The 21551-nt window shown below is 30.5% G+C and overlaps 1 protein-coding gene across 1 annotated transcript in view; it reads right to left on the minus strand.

The window, feature by feature from the left end:
- Positions 1-229: 229 nt before the first annotated feature.
- LOC127725654 (S-adenosylmethionine decarboxylase proenzyme-like) overlaps positions 230-21551 on the minus strand; it is a 41432-nt gene continuing 20110 nt past the window's right edge. The window contains exons 3-12 of the mRNA XM_052232759.1: positions 19633-19759; positions 18339-18413; positions 17081-17108; positions 14107-14149; positions 9937-9994; positions 9306-9386; positions 8850-8942; positions 7983-8057; positions 5561-5641; positions 230-4785 (exon numbers count right to left, since the gene is read on the minus strand). Coding sequence (XP_052088719.1) covers positions 4648-4785; positions 5561-5641; positions 7983-8057; positions 8850-8942; positions 9306-9386; positions 9937-9994; positions 14107-14149; positions 17081-17108; positions 18339-18413; positions 19633-19759 — 799 coding nt within the window. The 3' untranslated portion in view covers positions 230-4647. The remainder of the gene's footprint in view (positions 4786-5560; positions 5642-7982; positions 8058-8849; positions 8943-9305; positions 9387-9936; positions 9995-14106; positions 14150-17080; positions 17109-18338; positions 18414-19632; positions 19760-21551) is intronic.

A 21551-nucleotide genomic window follows, 5' to 3' on the forward strand; every position in this document is an offset into this window, starting at 1 on the left:
TCAACGAATAAAAAAAATTCTATAGGCTTGTTATACAGACTTCGGCAAAACCACGAAATTAAATATCCACGAACACGTAAGTTTTCCTTAATCCACGAAAATTGGTACCCACGAAAAGAAATGAATCCACAGTACAATGGATAATGATGCTGTTAATGTCAGAAAAGTAATACTGTGTTTCATACCAAGGGATTTTTGTTACATGCTAGACAATAATAAAACAACCAACCAATTTGACAAGACTCATTTAATAGGAGAAAGTTAACAAACTACTCACAATGTAAGAATGCATATATCATTTATCAGGATTATTTCTGTTAACATAACTATCTTTCCAAAGCTATTCATATGGATTTCACTTAATAAACTGTGAGCAAATGACTGAGTATTATGCTATTAGTATTGATTTTGGTATTTTTTTTTATATATAAACTGAAGAAATGGAAAGAATTGTCAACTTTACAGTAAATTTAAAAAAAGACTCTATATGTACGTTGATCATTGTACCCAAATGGTAAAATTTAACTCAATACTGTATTATCAAAATCATATCTTGGCCACTATACATATTTTATTTTTTTAATCCGGCCATCTGACATTAAATAGTTGTGATTACCATATTAAACAAGTCAATCTGCATTTATTTTATTACTTTCAATAACTTTTCAATTCTGAAAGAAACAATTGGATTTTTTCTCCTTCGAAATTGATACTTTGAATATATATAATATGAACACAACTAATAAAGATGAACTTAACAACCATCACATCTTCATATTAAACATATTCAAATGCAACCACATGTCACAACTGATCAATTATAACAAATTTTAAATGGTAGAATAAAATTCAGTAGCTGTCATAAATGGTAAAAAACATAATTTTTTAAGAGACATATTCATTACACAAAATTCTGACTTTTTAACAAGAACAAGATATCTGAAATGTTTGTTGACAAATTTTTAACAAGACAATATATATATGATTATATTTAACAACTTTATATGTCTTCAACAACAAACTAGTATATTTTCAACAATGTTGTTAACTTAACAAAAGAAAAATGTCTATTATGTACTGTTATTACCGGTATATATATTTAACATGAAATATTTCAACAACATTTTGAACACTTGACAAAGAGATTTGTTTTCAAATAAACAGGCGACAGATTTAAGTAGAGTATATTTGTTGACTAATTGTATACAAAAATATGAAAAATTCCAAATTATCTGATGATTTAACAAAAGTAAGAAAGTAATTGGAAAACAATAAATATGTATATATATTACTGTCATAACAATTATCAGATATACTTTGCAATATGAATAAAAGAATAGAGTTCCAATGTCCCCCCGCGTTGCACATATTCTATCTATCCAGGGGCAATAATTAAAAAAAAAAAACTTTTTTTGTTGTTCTTCAAAACAATTTATAAATAAAAAGCTTGTGCTGGGGACAAAAAAGGTTTTTTTATTGTATACTAAATATTTCAAACAGACCTTCAAGGGCATTACTTATAGTATACTATAAGTTTTATAAAAAATTGTATCTGTGAGAGCGCTAACGAGGCCATTTTCCATAAATCTAATATTTCCAAGGGTCATAACTCTTTCAAAATAAAAAGTCAATTGTCCACCATTATAAAACTTGTCCAAGATATTGCTGATATTAATCTGTAGTATAAGTTTTATAAAAATCTGGCAAGAATTGTACCCTTGAGAGCGCTAACGAGGCCATTTTCCATAAATTTAATATTTCCAAGGGTCATAACTCTTTTAAAAAAAGTTGATCATACACCATTATATAACTTGTCCAAGATATTGCTGATATTAACCTATAGTATAAGTTTTATATAAAATCTGGCAAGAATTGTACCCGTGAGAGCGCTAATGAGGCCATTTTCCATAAATTTAATATTTCCAAGGGTCATAACTCTTTTAAAAAAGTCGATCGGCCATCATTATAGAACTTGTCCGAGATATTGCTGATATTAACCTAAAGTATAAGTTTTATAATTATTTGGCAAGAATTGTACCTGTGAGAGTGCTAACAAGACTGGACAGACGGACAAACGGACGGACGGACACACGCCCGGTATTTCGATGTCCCCCACAAAGTGTTACGCGGGGGACAAAAAATCTTCCTGTAAAAGCACGGTAATTCAAATATGCTAAATAGCTCAGTCATCACATTCAATTATAAAAGTACAGCATTTTAAAAGTTTCATGTAGTCATTTAGTCTAAGACAAAGTATTTTTAGCTTCTCAAGCACAACCCATATTCAAAACCACAGCATAGACCAACTTTTTGGATAAAACAGAAAAATTATTGTTATTTATTGGGGCCAGGTTTGGTTTAATTTTACAATAACAAAATTTACAATGAAACATTTTCATGGTTTGAAGTGTTAAAATTTTATTTCCAATGTTTTTACACAGTTATAGAAAACAAGTCCATCCAGATGACATGTTTGTTGATGTCAACGACTGCAGTTAAATGTTTTTTTAAGTGCCTTTATAAAATCTAATTTAAAATAAGCCAATCTGATTAAAATCAGATCTTTCACTATGTTCTGATAGATTTGTTTTTTAGGGTGTGTAAAAGATCTGATTTTAATCAAAATGAAAATTGTCTTGAGGAGCAAATACTTTGTACATGTATTGTATATATGTTCCAGAATTAAACATATGGGGACATGGAGTCACTTTTTTAATACTCCAACAACCCATAATATTAGATTTTTATTTTACTAAAATTCTAAGGAAAATAAATGCAAACATCCCCCATTAATTAAGTGCTTCAATCCCCCTACATGATCAGTTTTGGAAGAGCCATGATGGCTAAAAATTATATACTTTTGATTTATTTATTTTCATGGATTGAGGAAAAACTATTTACCTAGATATTTGATTTTGTGGTTTTGACAAAATCTGAGCACAAGCCTTTAAAAGGAAATGAACACATTCACACCTATATTTAAATGAAAGCCATGGTTAATAATTATCCCACAAACAACTAAGTATTCAAATGATTTTGACTGACTGCCTTTTTCCATAAAAATAACAAGGCAGCCATGCATATAGAAAATTCAGATGTATAAATGTAAACATTACTGGCCAAACAGAAATATTACAAAACAGTTGAAAATCTGAACACAAAATTCTATCAATGCCCTCAGAAAGTCACATTCAAATTTTGTATTTGTATTCTGTAAATGCATTTTGAGGAAGTTACAAAAAATTGCTATTGGAATATTTCAATTTTGTCTTTATCAAAATTGAAATATTACAAAACTGAAACCAGATAAATAAGGACCCATGGTATGACAATACATGAAATAACGATAGCATATAAAGGAGATTTCTAAGCATGTTTATGAAGAAGGATAGATATTTTTGTTTTTTAATTGGATTTCAGATTTTCAAATATAGAACTCATATGAGAACCACTAGATGATTTTCCACAGTATTTGTCAATTTGAAAACCACCCCTCTTATAAATTTTCATATGGTTTTGCATACACTTGATATTTCCAACTGACAAAAAAATCGAAACTACTGTAATTTTGTCATCTTTTTACCTTAAAATCTGAGTGAATATTCTTAAAATGTGAAGTTGCATTTACATTTTTTTCGAACAAATTCGTATAAATTTGTAAAACTTTGCTGTTTTAGCACAAAAGGCCCTTAAAATATGTCATATCTAGATCTTATAATAGACTATTTTCATCTTACTGACTTTTGACTCTGGATTATATAATTTTTCAACAGGTTACCTTTTCTTTGGATGGACATCCTGGTACTCGGTCCTGTAAGAGCAACAAAAATAAGTAAAATCAAACATAAAATCGGTGTAATTTAAGGGGAAAGTTTACTGTTTTCCGATGCTTTTGTCGTGTAAAAAAAATGTAAAACAGTTAATTTTCCCCCAAAATTGTACCGATTGAAAGCTTGGTTTTACTTCTTTACCTTGATCTTACTTGACTTGGTACCAGGATGTCCTACCACAGAAAAGGTAACCTGTTGAAAAATCATATAATCCGGTTTATTATTTTTTAATTTATTTCAATCACACTGGTACCCACCTCAAGTACCATCATTAGGATTTAATTCAAAATTGTATTAATATAAGCACTTTATTAGATATTAAACCATAAAACTTTTTCTTCGGAAAATGTGAAAATAAATTGAGGTTAAACAAAAAGAAAATTTTGCTCAATAAAAGAAATTAAAAACACACTAGCTACAAAAACTAATATGAGAAAAAACCTCATATTCCACTATTACAAATAAAAAACTTAAAAGTAAAAATTTGTAGTATTCTTAAGTATAACAATCATGATCCTAAAACAGACCTTAAATATACAAAATGCTGGAAAAGTCTATCAAAGGTAAAGCCAATTTATCTAGGTTTCTGACAGTTGAAATTGAATCTTAAGTGGTACTTCTTTCTTGTTTTAGAAGTAGCCCAAAGATGTACATAATACACACACATTGTTACAAATAAATATATAGTAATATTGAAAGCAAATCTAATACTACAAATATAAAGCGGAAGTTTCCCAGGACAGCTGCAAAGGCTACATTGAGTCCACACATTATCTACATTCTGGACCTCAATTGGGAGACTTCCGGACCACATCTCCTAGATGATTGGTCGTGTGTACATGGTGTAAGTAAGATTGTAGTTCTGGAAGGCACAGAACTGATGATCTTTCCTCTTATAGCCTTTCAACCGGTACAAATCTTCAAAATGCTTGTGAGACTCTTTGGCAATGGAAATCTAAAACAAAGAAATGATATATTGACATTTATCTATTCGTTCACAGAACTGTAGTCATGTGAAGGTCATACCTTACAATGAATTAATGAGATAAAAAGGATTCTCTTATGGTTGTGGCCTGTTTTCTATTTCTAACATGAAGAGAGATATTTCTGGTATCAAACTGAACAGTGTATATGAATAAGTGATATGAAAAATTGGTTAATTTGGTTGGCCTATGTTGCAGTGTGATACGAAAATGCAACAATTTCCATGGGTTACATGTTAGGTCAATGATGACTTTCAAAGGTCATAATGGACTCTTTTCCCATGTGGCAAAAAAGATTTGTGATTTCTTCAATAATATACAAAACACTCACATATTTCACCTGAAAATGTTCTTTTTTTCAAATTTGAATTTATTCTAAAGATGTTTAACACAGGAAGCAAACTTCTGATGTCATATTGTTTAGGTGCAAAAGGCAAGTACAATGTTTGCCCTAAATTTTTTTTAACAAAAAGATAATTTTTTACCATATTACAGTGAAATAAATTTAACAACTTGTGAGAACTGGATATACCTTAATATCAACTATCATTATTTAATTTCAATAATAATAATAAACTCACACAGACTCGTTGATTATTATATTGAATTAAATAACTCAAGTTGATATCAAACGATATCCAATTTTCACTCATTTTGAAGCCTTTAGCTGTACTGGTTTGGTTATACACAGGGGTGACTAACAGGTTTATAAATGGAATTTTATATTACTTGCATGGTGATACTCACCTTGTTAGAGAAGACAGTCATCAGAAATTTCCCTGGATTGAAGCAACCCAATACTTTATGAACCAAATCATAATATGATTCCTGCAAACGAAATAAAACTCACTTTATTACAGCAGCCTTTAAAAATTATCGATTAGGATTTTTTCTGCACATGCATGTTTTTAGAATAAGCTTAAGAAATGATACGTAACATTTAGACAGTCAAAAATATCAAATATCAAACGTTGGGAGAGCAAAGAAACTATATATATATAAAACAAGAGTGCACACGCTGAAATGTCTCGCCTTCTTTACTAATCATTGATATTATGTTGATAGTCCTAAATATAAAGCTTTATTACAACTGTCACATAAACTTAACATTAACCAAGAAAACTAAACACTGACCAATGAACCATGAAAATGAGGTCAAGGTCAGATGAACCATGCCAGGCAGACATGTACAATTAACAATTCTTCCATATAACAAATATAGTTGACTTATTGCTTATAGTTTAAGAAAAACAGACCAAAACACAAAAACTTAACACTGAGCAATGAACCGTGAAAATGAGGTCAAGGTCATATAAAACCTGCTCGACTGACATATAGATCATAAAATATTTCCATACACCAAATATAGTTGACCTATTGCATATTGTATTAGAAAAAAAGACCAAAAACTCAAAAACTCAACTTTGACCACTGAACCATGAAAACGAGGTCAATGTCAGATGACACCTGCCAGCTAGACATGTACACCTTACAATCATTCCATACACCAAATATAGCAGACCTATTGCATACAGTATAAGAAAAACAGACCAAAACACAAAAACTTAACTATAACCACTGAACCATGAAAATGAGGTCAAGGCCAGATGACACCTGCCAGTTGGACATGTACACCTTACAGTCCTTCCATACACCGAATATACTAGACCTATTGCTTATAGTATCTGAGATATGGACTTGACCACCAAAACTTAACCTTGTTCACTGATCCATGAAATGAGGTCTAGGTCAAGTGAAAACTGTCTGACGGGCATGAGGACCTTGCAAGGTACGCACATACCAAATATAGTTATCCTACTACTTATAATAAGAGAGAATTTAACATTACAAAAAATGTTAACTTTTTTTTCAAGTAGTCACTGAACCATGAAAATGAGGTCAAGGACATTGGACATGTGACTGACGGAAACTTCGTAACATGAGGCATCCATATACAAAGTATGAAGCATCCAGGTCTTCTACCTTCTAAAATATAAAGCTTTTAAGAAGTTAGCTAACGCCGCCGCCGGATCACTATCCCTATGTCGAGCTTTCTGCGACATAAGTCGCAGGCTCGACAAAAAACTAAGATTTGGGGAGGGCAATCAAAATAGAGTTTCAGTAATGTGTGTCAACTACAGTTATGAAAAAAATCAGCAACACAAAGAATTTTCCCTGATAAAAAAAATGAAATTTTGTAAAAACAACAAAAAAAAGAATTTGTTTGCCTTGATATATTTTTTATACAAAATTGTTCTTCTTTGTGACCACATGTATATTGTAAAATATTTGTTTTCCATATAACTGTTGTGATCTCTAGGAACTTAGTGTTAAAGGGGCACTAGCTGTCAAATTCATGTTCACCGATTTGACTCAAATTCTCATATTTGATTTATAACAATGTAAAATATTTATCCAAACTATTAAAAGTCTAAAATAAACAGTTAACAGTACATGGGATGATAACACATAGCTTCGTTTCGTGTGTATTTTAGTCTAGACGCCATCTAATTAACTATCAAGTTGACCTCCAAAGTCATCTGATGACCATATAAGCGATGTAAACATAAATAAAGATATAAATAGATTAAGCGAACTCGTGCAATTGCATTTTTCAAGGTCTGTTTAATTTCATATTATAGATAAAAATATATGTTTATCATCGTTTTTACCTGTATAAGAATGATTTTTTATGGATCAGATCAGTCAATCAAATGATTTACCTTTGTTTCACTTTCAATGATGACATTCTTTTCCTTTAAATAACTTTACACTTACAATTCACGTGTTATCCATCTCTAGATAAGGGGTTAAATTGAAGTTCACATGAATACAGATTTAATGAGGTAGAATTATTCACTTGCAAGTGAATAATTCATCATCAATGTTTCTTAGCTTATTTTGACAAAATTGAACCATCCTGGCGGCTAAAAGGGAATAACTATTTCACTATTTCACTTTCATTAATGATTGAAAAAAAAAAAAAATCATATATTAGATTTTTCATATATCTCGTAGCTAGTGCCCCTTTAACATTGTACAGTACTACTTTACACAAAACAAAATTTGTGTGATGATAGAAAAGTACAACTCTTATGCACCAAATCTATTTAGGAGTATGTTAATCAACTCTTTCAAAATAAAATTCTCTAGTTTGAACAGTACTTACTTGAGGAACATTGCTTTCAAAACTAACATAGGAGCAATGTGGCTCTGGTGTAATGTGAATAGTAATGTAATATCCCTAGAAAAGAAAAATAAACATGTTGTTGAGTTAGGTTTACCCCACCCCGTAATTCAAAGTATCAGAAAACTTAACAAGAAGTAGGTGTTGAACAGATTAAAAAGTGCTCACACTTTACAACTCATCACTATCTAGTAGTAATTGAGAAATTAACATGAAAATCTGAAAAACTTCTATTCCAAATTCAACTTTTACCTCAGAAATTTACATGAATATAAGATAAGGAGATTTGATATGATCCTAAATGAGACAAATATCCATCAAGGATGTAAGTAACTATAGACCACCGTACAGCCTTCAACAATGAGCAAAACCATACCGTAAACAGTTCATAATCACTTCTACTTGAAATTCAACTTTAAGTTAGATATCTATATAAGGTTGAGTTTCCCTTCTATTTGAAATACAAAACCTCAGAAATTGATACGAGGTTAAGAATTGCTTCTATTTGAAATTTAACACTACCTCAGATAAAGTCATGCAGTTCAAAAAATTTCTATTACATATTGTATGTCTTCCTACACTCATACTATGTTTAAATGGAAAATTGATGAACAAAATAAATAAATAAACAGCTGTGCCAAGAGGGCATGATACACCTTTCTAGTGCATATTAAAATTGTTGCAAGAATGAAATGGGATATTTAAATGGCATTTAATCAGAAGCAAATAAAATGGCTCTGTAGAAAAACATGTCCGAGAATACCCTTGGGCGTATAAATATTGTGTTAAATATGACCCAGTACTTAATCCAGGCAGAATTCACCCATAGATAAAGTATCTTGTACTTACCCCTGGCAGAATTCCATTCATAGAATATCCACATGGTTCAAACAAGAAGTCGTCAATCTGAAGACCTGGTATGATATCAATTATCCCAGATTTCTAAAAAATAAATGAATTTTCAGGCTATGTTTTATGTTCATTATGTTCATTTAAAACATGCTTGTTTTTTTAACAAAATTAATTTTTGTATGCCTGTCCCAAGTCAGGAGCCTGTAATTCAGTGGTTGTTGTTTGTTGTCGTATATCATATTTGTTTTTCGTTTATTGTTTTGTACATAAATCAGGCTGTTAAATTTTTCTTTTTAATTGTTTTATATTTGTCATTGCCGGGCCTTTTATAGCTTTGATGCAGTTTTCTTTCTAGAAAAATATTTATCAAACAAGAAAAATTACCTTCACCCCTATCCAATAAAAATTTTCAGTTAAGCTGAAAGATAACAAGACTTAATACATGATTACTACCTTTGTAGCTTCTGAACCATTTTCTGAAATTTCCTTGGTAAATATCTTCATCTTCTCTGGACACATGTCCCACATTAAAAGGTTCATAGGTTAAGGATAAATTTTAAGTACATTGTAGTAACATATAAAGACAAGTAAAATGCTGGCTCTGCCAGTTGATGTTCCCTAACTGCACATGAATTGAGCGAAAACATTTGTATTAAAAGCATTCAAATACAAGTATGCTTAGAGAGATAAATAAACATCCATGCATTTAAACTCTGGTACATAATGGTCTTATTGGAAATCATACCACATCTCCTTATTAAAAACAATCTCTTAATCATCAGCCATTAAATTTAATCCCTAAAACCTTGGCACTTATTTTAAAAAGAAAATATAAGACTTGTTCAACATATATCATATACCTGGAGATCTCAAATAGTCAAGTTTAACCCCACCATATGGTCATATATAGATATTTGTAGTACAACAGTAAAGAAAAGATGATAAACCGTATTTAGCCGTATATAGTACACACCCCCTTTTCATCCCTCCAAAAATCATGAAAAAAAAAAATAAAATAAAAAGAGAAAGAAAAAGGTAAAAAAATTCATTAAAATGTTAATTGGATTTGTATTTTAAAGGATATTTCAATGGTCTGATCTGGATCTTTCACGCCAGGTACATCTTCCAACATGTACAAGTGCCTGAAACATTCAATATAACTACTCAAGATTTCATTCACAAATAAAAAGCTGTCAAATTAAGAATTGTACCATATACATGTATTAGATTTATATAAAGTTGAAAAAACCTAATTACAAACTTTTTTCCTGATTATAATTTGAAAGAAAGATCAAAATCAAATACTAATTTTAAACAAAAACCAAATTATTGTGATTGTATCTGTTTATTATCAACAATAAATCGGTCAAAAAGTTATTTCTAAATTTTGTTTTTGTGCTTCTAATTTACCTTGATTCAATTACAAAAAATTTCTTCAATGATTTGTTGTTTCCATAAGAATTAGGACAATAACTGCAGAGCTGAGAGAAATAATAAACAGTTGGGCTCTTTGTCTGAATATGATTATCAGTTTCATCATCAGGTGTGTAAAAACTTTTCTATATCCCGAAATTAAAAGTTAATCTGAATGACTATTAAGGCCCAATATATAAGGTTAAAGGACCACTTTCTGTGTGGAAATATACTGTAATATTATTTTCGGTATTTCGTTAATCATCAAGAATTTCTGACAATTTACTCCTGACCATGAAGAAATATCAACAAAATTATTAGCTATTATAATTAAGAAATGTGTCAATAGGACATCTCACACTATTACATTTCCATTTTCAGAAAATTATTTTGAAAAGTTCAGAACATGTGTAATAAGTTTGAAAATGTGTGACCACAACTTCATGGTATACTACATACGTATCTTAAACCTTAATTTAAACCTACATTAACAAAAAACTTTCACGTATATTGGGAAGGAAGAATGGACAAAAGGACACAAGGATGTACAAGCTGGGAAACATAATGCCCCTGGTCTTCTATTGTAGGAAGGGCAGACAAATAATTTCTTATATCTAAGGCTATAGTATCATCATGACTTTTCTATCCCTTATTTTAAAAACATGTAAGAAAACTGTATGGAACACTCTAATTACAGGAATGAGATCTACATATAGATTTTTCAATAATGTTATTGATTAATTTTCAACTGTGATAACTTATGAAGTATCCTAGATAAATGCACAATTCTGTCATATTTCATTAAATAAGAAGAAAAAGTTGTGAATGTCAATGTGACAAAAGTATTTTCAGTCTTTACCCAGTGTATATTATTAAATTCATTTAAGAATCATAATGCATATATATTGCATATATCAAAATATATATATTTATATATCAAACTCAAAAACCAGTTATCTCAAGTAATTTCACTTATTCCAATACATGTACAAATATATATTTACATTATAGTCTGTAAAAACATTCAGATACATACAATTTTCTCTTCCCTTTTTTAAATATGAATACAAGCAGAGGAGATATCGGAGATCATATACATATAGTGCTTTATACAAATAATATGTCTGGTTTTGGTAGTAGCAGAAATTTTCCTGGTGAGATATATACAAACTCTCTACAGGAATAACTGACAATCTTTGAAAAGGAAAATGCAGGTCATACACAAAGTTATAAATCTCAGGAGAGTGCGGACTTTTTCCTTTTTTTCTAGAATTTTTGACAGATTTTAGGATCATGTGAGTGGATTGCAATCAACTATTACAATTAAAGGCTATTTATGGACCTTTTTATCTGACTTTCATTAGTAATGTAGTTGAAATCTCAGTTATTGATCAATCTATTTTCAGATAGGCTTATAGATTTTGCCAACATCAATTTCAGATTTAACTTGGCAAATTACCTTTGAACTTTTGAAATTAAATTCCCAAAGGTTGACTTGGGATATAGAAACATGGTCACCTGAACCCCTCCCATCCAGCATTGACATATATATACTGACTACTGAGGGAGACATCTGTTTGGCTATGTGTAATATATAAATTGTCCTGAATATGAATGAAATATTTGCAACTGGACATTCAGCAAACATATATCACAGTTATTTGAAATGTGGTCCAAAATTGGGTAGAAACCAGATTTACTCAGTCAAAGAAACTTCACTGATTTCAAATTATGTTGGACTATACATCATATATACAATGTTAAAATGTTCAGAGCCGGTGGTATAGATAACGTTAGTAACCTTGGCAAGTTGCCAACAGTAAAGTGCCTTATCATTGTTTCAACTGGTGTCAGATTATAGAACTTTCTATCTATGAACCAGATAAACTGTTGATATGGTTCGCCTTTATGTAATTTTGATAGTATAATGCAAATATTAAAACATAAAATGGCAATACTCTAACATATAAACTATGCAAAACATTCAGATAATGAATCATAACTAAAGGTACAGACTGCAGGATTATATAATCTTTGTTGAAATGAGAAATGCCAATGCTAATACAACTGTATACCAAATATCATTGACTTATCATAAGTAGTTCCCTTTAAGCTGACCTAAACATAAACTTTGACATGTAGACTATGCAAAAAAATCAAAGTCAATGAACCATTATGAGGTGGAAGGGACACATAAAATCCATGGAAATAAGACTTGCAAATGCTAATACAATTGCATACCAAATATTATTGACTTGCCATTAGTGGTTCCTCTTAAACTAACCTAATCACAACTTTGACTTGTAAACTAAGCAAGTTTCAAAGTCAATAGACCATGACTGAGGAAAAGGGCCAAATAATCTCCATGGAAATGAGATGTGCAAATACTAATACAACTGCATACCAAATATCAATGACCTACTACTAGTGGCTACCCATTTACTGACCTAATGACAAACTAATACATTGTTGTTGCTGATGCTGCCGGAAATAGCACTTCTAAGTCTCTCTTTCCCAATTTCATCAAGGTGAGACAAAAAAAAAAACAGTTCAGGTGGTAGGTATGATTTCACTATCTTATACTACAGTATTGTCTCTATAATGAAGTAATACCTTCTTCAAAGAGGAATTTACTTTATAAAAGTGTAGTAAAGACTAAAGTATATATAACAATTTTAATAAAAACTGAGTAGTACTGCTTATCACAAAGGACTGTCTTTGATCATGTTGATACAGACCAGATAATAAACAGACTTCTCTTTCACATTCTTTTCTTGAAAATCAATATTTCAAGTTTTTCTATCAACTATTAAATTTAAGAACAGTTTTTTTTTTAAATTTTATTACACTAAGCATTACTTAATTGCAAGGCACAAAGAGTGATTAGCAGGTAACTTTGTATAAAGGTACAACCTGGGTCATAACAAATATAACTGGCTGATGTATGACCAATCTGAACCCCAGTTATAATTTAAATTGACCAATCAAATTTCAGTTTGAAAACTGAGTTTGTGAATGTAGTCATACTTTCAAAGCCAATCAAAATTTGTCATGACCGTCCGTTCATCCTTGGCCATGGTCTTAAGCACCAATTTTCATTTGGTCCGATAACCTGTTCAAGAGGACAAAATAAATAATTTCAGTAAGATCGATATAAACAATTAAATCAAACTTTTCATGCTATCATTTTTGCTCTATTTTCAATTTATTATAAGAGTAAAAATTCGATAAAATCAGTTTTTCCTTCATAAAAAGGTATGTTTTGTGATAAACGATATATTATTAATACTGAAAATAAATTAAAATACTTTGATATGGAATCATGTGAATACTTTGAAATGCTTTTGTACTTAAAAAGCAAAATTAGTAATACTATTGCTTTTGAAACTTTGGTTATTATATGTCATTGTATGTATCTGGAATATTTTCAAATTAAATCATCAGTGTAAAATTAAAAGAACTATATTCTTTTAAAGCTAAAGTAAAAGATAGATATTTCTATGCCAATGTGAATAAAATATGTGTGTTTGAGAATTACCCAATTGATATTTATAAGAAGTTACATCAAACCCCTTTTCTGTAGTTGATGAAATACCCCCTCCCCTAAATCCCTATCCCTGAATGTGGTGACATCTATGGACAACGTACATGTATATCAGTCTGCACCCTTATACAGCGGTATTATTTTGAATGGCCATAAAATTACTGCTTTCTGCTGCATAAAAGGAAATGTGTGTTTTGTGTATAGATATAGCATATATAGGTTTTTGAAAAAGGGAAAAAGTCCAATAAAATGTTTGTGTGTGAAAAACATTGGAACTGTATATTATAATCAACTTACCAACAGTCTTTATTAATCTTCCCAAGTGTGTAAGCTGCGCCATCTACAAATAACATTTATATACAGGTTCTATTAAAATTTTGTTCTACATCAATCAATATGAGGAGATATGATAAGAGCCATTCTCTTATGCTGGTGGCCTGTTATCTATTTCTCGCATGAACAGATATTTTTCGCATCACAATGCACTGCAATTGATACAAAAAAGTGATACGAAAAATGTGTTAATTTGATTGGCTTATCCAACATCATTAAACAACATTGCAACTTTTCCATCGGTTATTCGTTATGTCATTGATGATTTTCAAAGGTCAAAACGATGTACATTCCTCCATGGCAACAGAGATATATAATTTCTTCGATTATATATAAAACACTCACATTTTTTATCTGGAAATCTTATTTTTGTCAAATTTTATTACATTCTGAAGTGTACATAAAGTTTTAAAATGTCGAATATTAAAGTTTGACACCAGAACAGGACCATGAGGACATATGAGGTTTTACTGATATGTGCAAAAGCATACTTTTCTATTTAATACGAAGTGAATGTTTACCATAGGAGAAATAGGTTTAACAACTCGTGAAAATTGGATATCCCTTAATATCAACTCTCGTTATTTAATATAAATAGTAATAATAAACTGGCATAGGCTTATTTATTATTATATTGAATAAAATGACTCAAGTTGATATCAAGGGATATCTAATGTTTACTCATTATGAAACCTACAATTATTTGGCCCCTGAAATTACAAAAAAAATAAACTTATTCATGTCTTTATAAAATCATTATAAATATTTTATCGATAAATGAACCAGTTGCTTTAATTTGGAAACTTTTAGTGCAGAATGGTCACTTGTGACCGCAATATGGCACCGGGCTTCCAAAAAATATTTGTGCCAGCCGGACATATCCCGATTTTGATCCCTTGAGACTACGTAACAAAAGGCAATCATGCTATGGCTGAGTATGGCATATAAAATTTTATGAACTTTACCTAAAATTGCCAGTTCACACATAGTTTTTGTCAAAATATATATATGAGCAAGAGCTTTTACCCAAAAAGAAATTTTATACGCCTTAACATCTTTTTGGGTTAAGCTCTTGCTCAAATATAAATTTTAATGGCAAGTTCTGATAATGAGGCTATTTTGGCAGTTTTTGATGTTTTGCACTAAATGTAAGAAGTTTGAAGCCATCATGCAATAATATAAGACAAACTAGAGGCTCTAAAGAGCCTGTGTTGCTCACCTTGGTCTATGTGCATATTCAACAAAGGACACTCTCCAACATTGTAGACGAGAATAGAATTCATGACAAAAATCTCTGTTTTGTTGATCTTGTATTGCTGATCATTTAATCGTTTAGTTTCTCTCTATTTTCATCACTTTTTGCTCAAAACACAAAAGAGGGTAAAAAATATCCTCATTTAAGGGCAATCACTCCTGTAAAGAGTGACAGTCTACTAACTTTATCGGCATAATTTGACTTGTTAGTAGATCTTGCCTTGCTGATCATTTTTGTGATTTAAAGTGTCTATTTATCTATTATAATTTTTATCATATGAGGAAAAACGCAAAAAAAAAAGGTACAAATCGTCAGTAAAGGGCAATAACTCCAATAAGGAGTCGTCCGACAATTTCCTCAATTTTGTCTTAATTGTAGATCTTGTCTTTCTGATTACTTTTGCTTATTTAAGTTTCTATCTATCTATTATAATTTTTAAGATATAAGGCAAAAACGCAAAAAATTGGTAAAAATCATCATCAAAGGGCAATTACTCTAATAAAGTCGATTGATGATTTCGATCATTAGACTTATTTCTATAACTTGTCTTGCTGATAATTTTTGCTTATTCAAGTTTCTATCTATCTATTATAATTTTAAAGATATATGGCAAAACACAAAAAATTGGTAAAAAATCAAAGGGCAATAACTCTAATAAGGAGTCGACTGACAATTTCAACCTTGCTAGACTTATTTATAGAACTTGTCTTGCTGATCATTTTTGCAATTTAAAGTTTCTCTCTATTACAGTTTCAAGATAATAGGCAAAAATGAAAAAAATGGTAAAATTTGTCATTTAAGGGCAATAACTCCTACAAGAAGTTGTCTGACAGTTTTGACATATTTTGGACAATTGGTTCAACATTCTGAACATTTATGTTACTGTCAGATTTTCTCTATTTATAAGAGTTTTCAAAATAATAGACAAAACTTGCATTTTACCCCTATGTTCTATTTTTAGCCATGTCAGCCATCTTGGTTGGCAGGCGGGGTCATCGGACATATTTTTTAAACTAGATACCCCAATGATGATTGTGGCCAAGTTTGGTTAAATTTGGCCCAGCAGTTTCAGAGGAGAAGATTTTTGTAAAAGTTAACAGAGGACGACGGATGCCAAGTGATGAGAAAAGCCCTTTGGGCCAGGTGAGCTAAAAATGAATATATTAACATGTCAGACAGACTAATGTCTTATGAACATCTGAAGTATGTTATTTGGTAGATCATACCTTCTCCTTTCATCATTTTCATACAAATAATTGTGTTTCTTGTCTCAAAGATCTTTTTATTAAACAGCAAAAATTTTGCAAGGGCAAAATCTTAGTATAGTCAACTAAATACTATTGAACAAACCAGTGATACCCTTTCTAATATTTAAGGTGTATATAAAAGTCTATAAAAAATTTAAAAACATTTTTTCAATGATTTTGGCACATTAATATCAGATAAAAACATATCATATAAATCAAGTTTCACGTTATCTGTTACACTTACATACTATGTCTTCCAAGCTGGTTACATTCTTGATCAGGTCACATTGAGGAAATTCAACATGACATCTCACTCAAAGCATGCAAAGTGAAACCTTTGCTCATACTTAATAGCATACAATTATCATAGTCAATGAAAAATGTGTTTCATTAATTTTGCATTAGAATACAAGATCTTTGGTCAGAAACTACTTACTTTTAAACAACTGATCAAGGTGGTGTACCTGAAAGAAAAACACACTTCACTGACATGACTGAATTAATATTACAATAGAGGAGGCACTGATAAAAGCCATCACTTGGCCCCTGAAATTGTAAAAATGGGTAAGAGACTAAAGGAGCCAGGTTGAAATACTTGTGATAGTAATTTGAAAGGCTAAATAAATATGAATGACTCTAATGAAGAAAGTTTCACCATTTCGAGAATTTTCAGTAATTCTTCAAATAAATATCTAAGTTAGGTCATGAAGCTACATACATTAATCATCCTGTAAAATTCGAAGCCTTTTGGTTCTAAGTATGTGTACTAAGAAGATGATTACACAAAACAGGTACACTCATTTCCCTGCCTGCCAAGCATAAGCACAACACTATAAGCTGGATTTGCTCTTTGTGATCACATAAGCACACACGTTTGTGATGTTATAAACATGTTAGAATTGATATGTCGATAAAAATCAGACAACAGACTTGCATTAACATCTGTGTATATGACATCATGTGGCACAATTATCTTTTCCATAGGGATGTTGTTCAGATCTAAATATCTGTGGGAATATTAAAAGATTAGGCAATTTAAGCAGTTTTTCATTAAATATGAGATGCACTAAGTAAATAGTGACAGTGAATTCTAATATATTGTAACTAACATACTAATGTCTTATAAACAGCTGGATTGTTTTTGGTAAATTTAAAAAAGTTTTCAATGATAGATTCACTGATAGCCCTGCTGTACCTTGGAGCTTACATCTATGCTAGAAACTTGTTAGAACTTCTGTAGACTACCTACAGAGTAAGACTTTGGGTCTCACTGAAGACCCTAGGATTCAAGAGAGCAAAAGAGCCTTGAACTCTTGTTTTGAATATTTTTTACTGCATAATGTGCCATGTGTAATTATATGATGTACATTTAACAAGTACAAGTTCTTCATGTTCTTATATACTGTAAATTCAGAAATTATTGCGTGCATTTATTATTGCGATGTTGTCATTTTAGAATAAAATGCGATTTTAATTTTTGCGATATTGAAAAAAATCCTGTTTAATTCATATAAAAAATTTCAAAATGCGAGTTTAAATTATTGCGATTACAACCCTGTCGCATTTTTCGCAATAATAAAAACATTGCAATAATTTCTGAATTTACAGTAATCTTTTTTTTTAAATTTATGTCAGAATGATAGGTTGAGGCTTGCACTGAAGAAGACAGTTTAAAAAATAGTCTGATGATTTACCTCATCTTCAAAAGTTCTGTGTATCTTGTGTTGTTGCTCTGGCTTTGCAAATTTCTTCCTCGAGTAAAACACATCCTATAAATATGCATATTTAAAATAATAAATATATTTTGACTTTTTACTAATAGATTACTTCATGAAAATAAGTATGTGATTCGCATGTTTTGACCTTTAGATTAAGAAATATTTGTAGTTATGACATCAAATGAAAATATTACCACTATGCATGATGTTGTCAAACAGAAAGAAAAAATCTTAGCTTTTTTCAATTGAATATTTATCTCAAATGCAAAAATATTGTATCTGTGTGCAGTGAATCTGTGTGCATGTTATAAAACACAAAATAAAAGATTGCAGTCATTTTCCCCCCAAAACAATGAATGCATATTATTTTGTTCAGAATCATTGGTTTAATTAGTGTAGGGCCCTTTCATATTTTTACATTGGAAGTCTAAAAGACCTTTTCAAATATCAAATTTGCTCGAACCACCAAATAATGAATATTTGTAAAAATTTCTATCTTAACACAATAGTTGATACACGCTGAATAATGAATTTTGTAAAAATTTCTATTCAAGCACAATGGTTGATACACGCTGAATAATGAATTTTGTAAAAATTTCTATTCTAGCACAATGGTTGATGACGATCAAGGACATCAACAATAATTCTTAAAGTGGATCGATTATACAAGTAACATGTTATACATAATTTTTCAGAAATTTTGTCCTAAGGTTGCTATCTAAGTAATGAAGGCAGTCATAATTCATGCTTGTTGGTCAATAACCATGATAATGTTGATTATAAATGCAATATTTATCAAAAAATTTGTTGCAAAATATGCCCCATTTTAGGTTTTTTTTTTTTATAATTTTCAAACATTTTCTATCAATAATATTTATGAACATTAATGGCTGCCTTATTTGATGGGAGTTGGTGGTTTTTAACCATAATTCTTAATGGGGATCATCACTATAACTTTTTCCAAACACATAAAAATAAATAAAAGGAATTTTTCATTACTTTTATTACTTTTATTCTATTTTTACATTTTCCTAGTAACTTCAGCAATCTTGATTGATCTGAGAGATTATCAGATCAATATATAAACTATTCATCCTACAGATGATTTTGACTAAGTTGGCTCAGTGGATTCAAAACAGAAGATTTTTAATTCACATTGTCTAAGGGGTGGCAGACAACATATACATGACCTATGGCAGAAAATGGTGGCAAAGTAACTTTGCCTTTTTTTCAGTCATGCAACAAAACCCTAGGGACATCTATAACCTACCACAACTTTATGGTCACCACATTTCTCCTGTACCAATCTGATTAATGGTTCCATGGCAAGTAGCAGAGTCGTCCTACCACAAGTTTTTAGTATGAATCGTTTCTGTGTTATAAACATACTGCTTTCACTGCAAACAAATATATAATACAGCCAAATAATTAAAATGTCAATAACAAAAAACAGCAATGTTTGTCAACCAATTAGGTCATACAATAAAACTCTCAAACAGAACATTCTACATGTAAAGACTACTAGGTTAAGTTTGTTTTGTAAAAACAGGAAATCTAGATTTCTAAATGTCCTTCCTTTTTGAAAGCTTAAAGGGGCATTAGCTAATAATAAGACCAGAAATTAGAGTATGATTTGTTTTGTTTCAAACATTTGTAAAAGCTGAATATTGAAATAATAATTTGCTTTTAGCAGCCAGTTTGGTTCAATTTGTAAAAATAAGTTGAAAACATCGTAGATATATATTATCGTCTTGTAAGACAATAATTCAACCTCATTTGGGTCCATATGCATGCAACCTTCAATCTAACCCTTAGTGGGAGATTGTTGGGCATGTGCAAGCATGTCCAGTGATTGAAACCAATGTTAGGTGAAATAACTAGGGAAGACAGCGACAGGAAGACTAATTTCCTTGGTTGATTCGACCCACAAAAAAATCAGTCTTTTATAGGTTATGAGTAAATGATTTAAATTTATTTTAGATGTTTTATCTATAAAATGAGATCAAACAGAACTGAGAAAAAATCAACATTATACTGTGGCATGTGCTTACTTGTCTATTTGTATTTGTGTTTACCTGTCTGTTTATATTCATAATAATTATGCCAAATGGGGTCACACGTCCATCCTTAGTAATCATGGGTCATGCCTATGGTTAATTAGATGGCGTCCAGTGTGAATACACACAAAAAAGTGTTTATACTTTATAACGATTTCATACATTGTGTTTTGTTTTCTATGGATGTTTTGAAGTTTTGAATTATCATGATTATGTTTTAATACATTTTAAATAAATTTTTTAAAGAGTTTGAATAAATTCTATACCATAATGGGCATGATATTTGGCAACTTTTCCTTTAATGAATCTTAAATGACAGGTTCAGCATTTGGTCATTATCATTATGACCATAGGAGTAAAACATAAACATTGGTTTCCAATGATGGTTTTATATTTACCTTATTCAATGTTATAAAGTGCCAGTCTTTGTAAGAATCAGGCAATTTAGAAGAATATCAAAACATGGCAGAAAAAACCCTCGGACCTAATCATCCTATTTTGGTGTTAACTTCATCATGTTCATCCTGAGTTAGAAATGGTAGGTCTTTGTTTCTGAGTGTCTGCTAATCGAGTAATCTCTAGATACTTTTTGGTTAGAATGATAGCAAATTACTGAGTTAGCTCCCCTTAATTGTTAATTTCTAGTGCATTTCATCCAAATTATATCTTGAAATAACAGAACAGATAAAGGAAATGAATGTTATATTCATGCACCATTGAACATTTTGAACTTAAATGAATGTAAACTTGAGCAGGTTTTTGTTTGTCATGTTTTCACCACTGCCTGATTCTTAGGCAGATTTGCATTTAATCTTCTTCATACCTAATGTCAGTATTTGCTTAAACCAGGGTTCTCAATCCTTAGGTCCAATGAAAAAGCCAAGAGTACATGTATGCAAAGAGCAAATTTTTTTATCATTACATGTACAGGAGTCCTCCACATAAAATATTATGTTACCTCAGGACAGTTGAATGCACCAAGTTCTAAGGATAATATATTATGTTACTTCAGGCATTTGTCAGGACGGTTGAATGCATCAAATTCTAAGGATAAAATATTATGTTACCTCAGGACAGTTGAATGCATCAAATTCTAAGGATAAAATATTATGTTGCATCTTAATTTGATACT

The sequence above is a fragment of the Mytilus californianus genome, unplaced genomic scaffold (genome assembly GCF_021869535.1).
Source record: "Mytilus californianus isolate M0D057914Y unplaced genomic scaffold, xbMytCali1.0.p SCAF_15, whole genome shotgun sequence".
Lineage (NCBI taxonomy): Eukaryota > Metazoa > Mollusca > Bivalvia > Mytilida > Mytilidae > Mytilus > Mytilus californianus.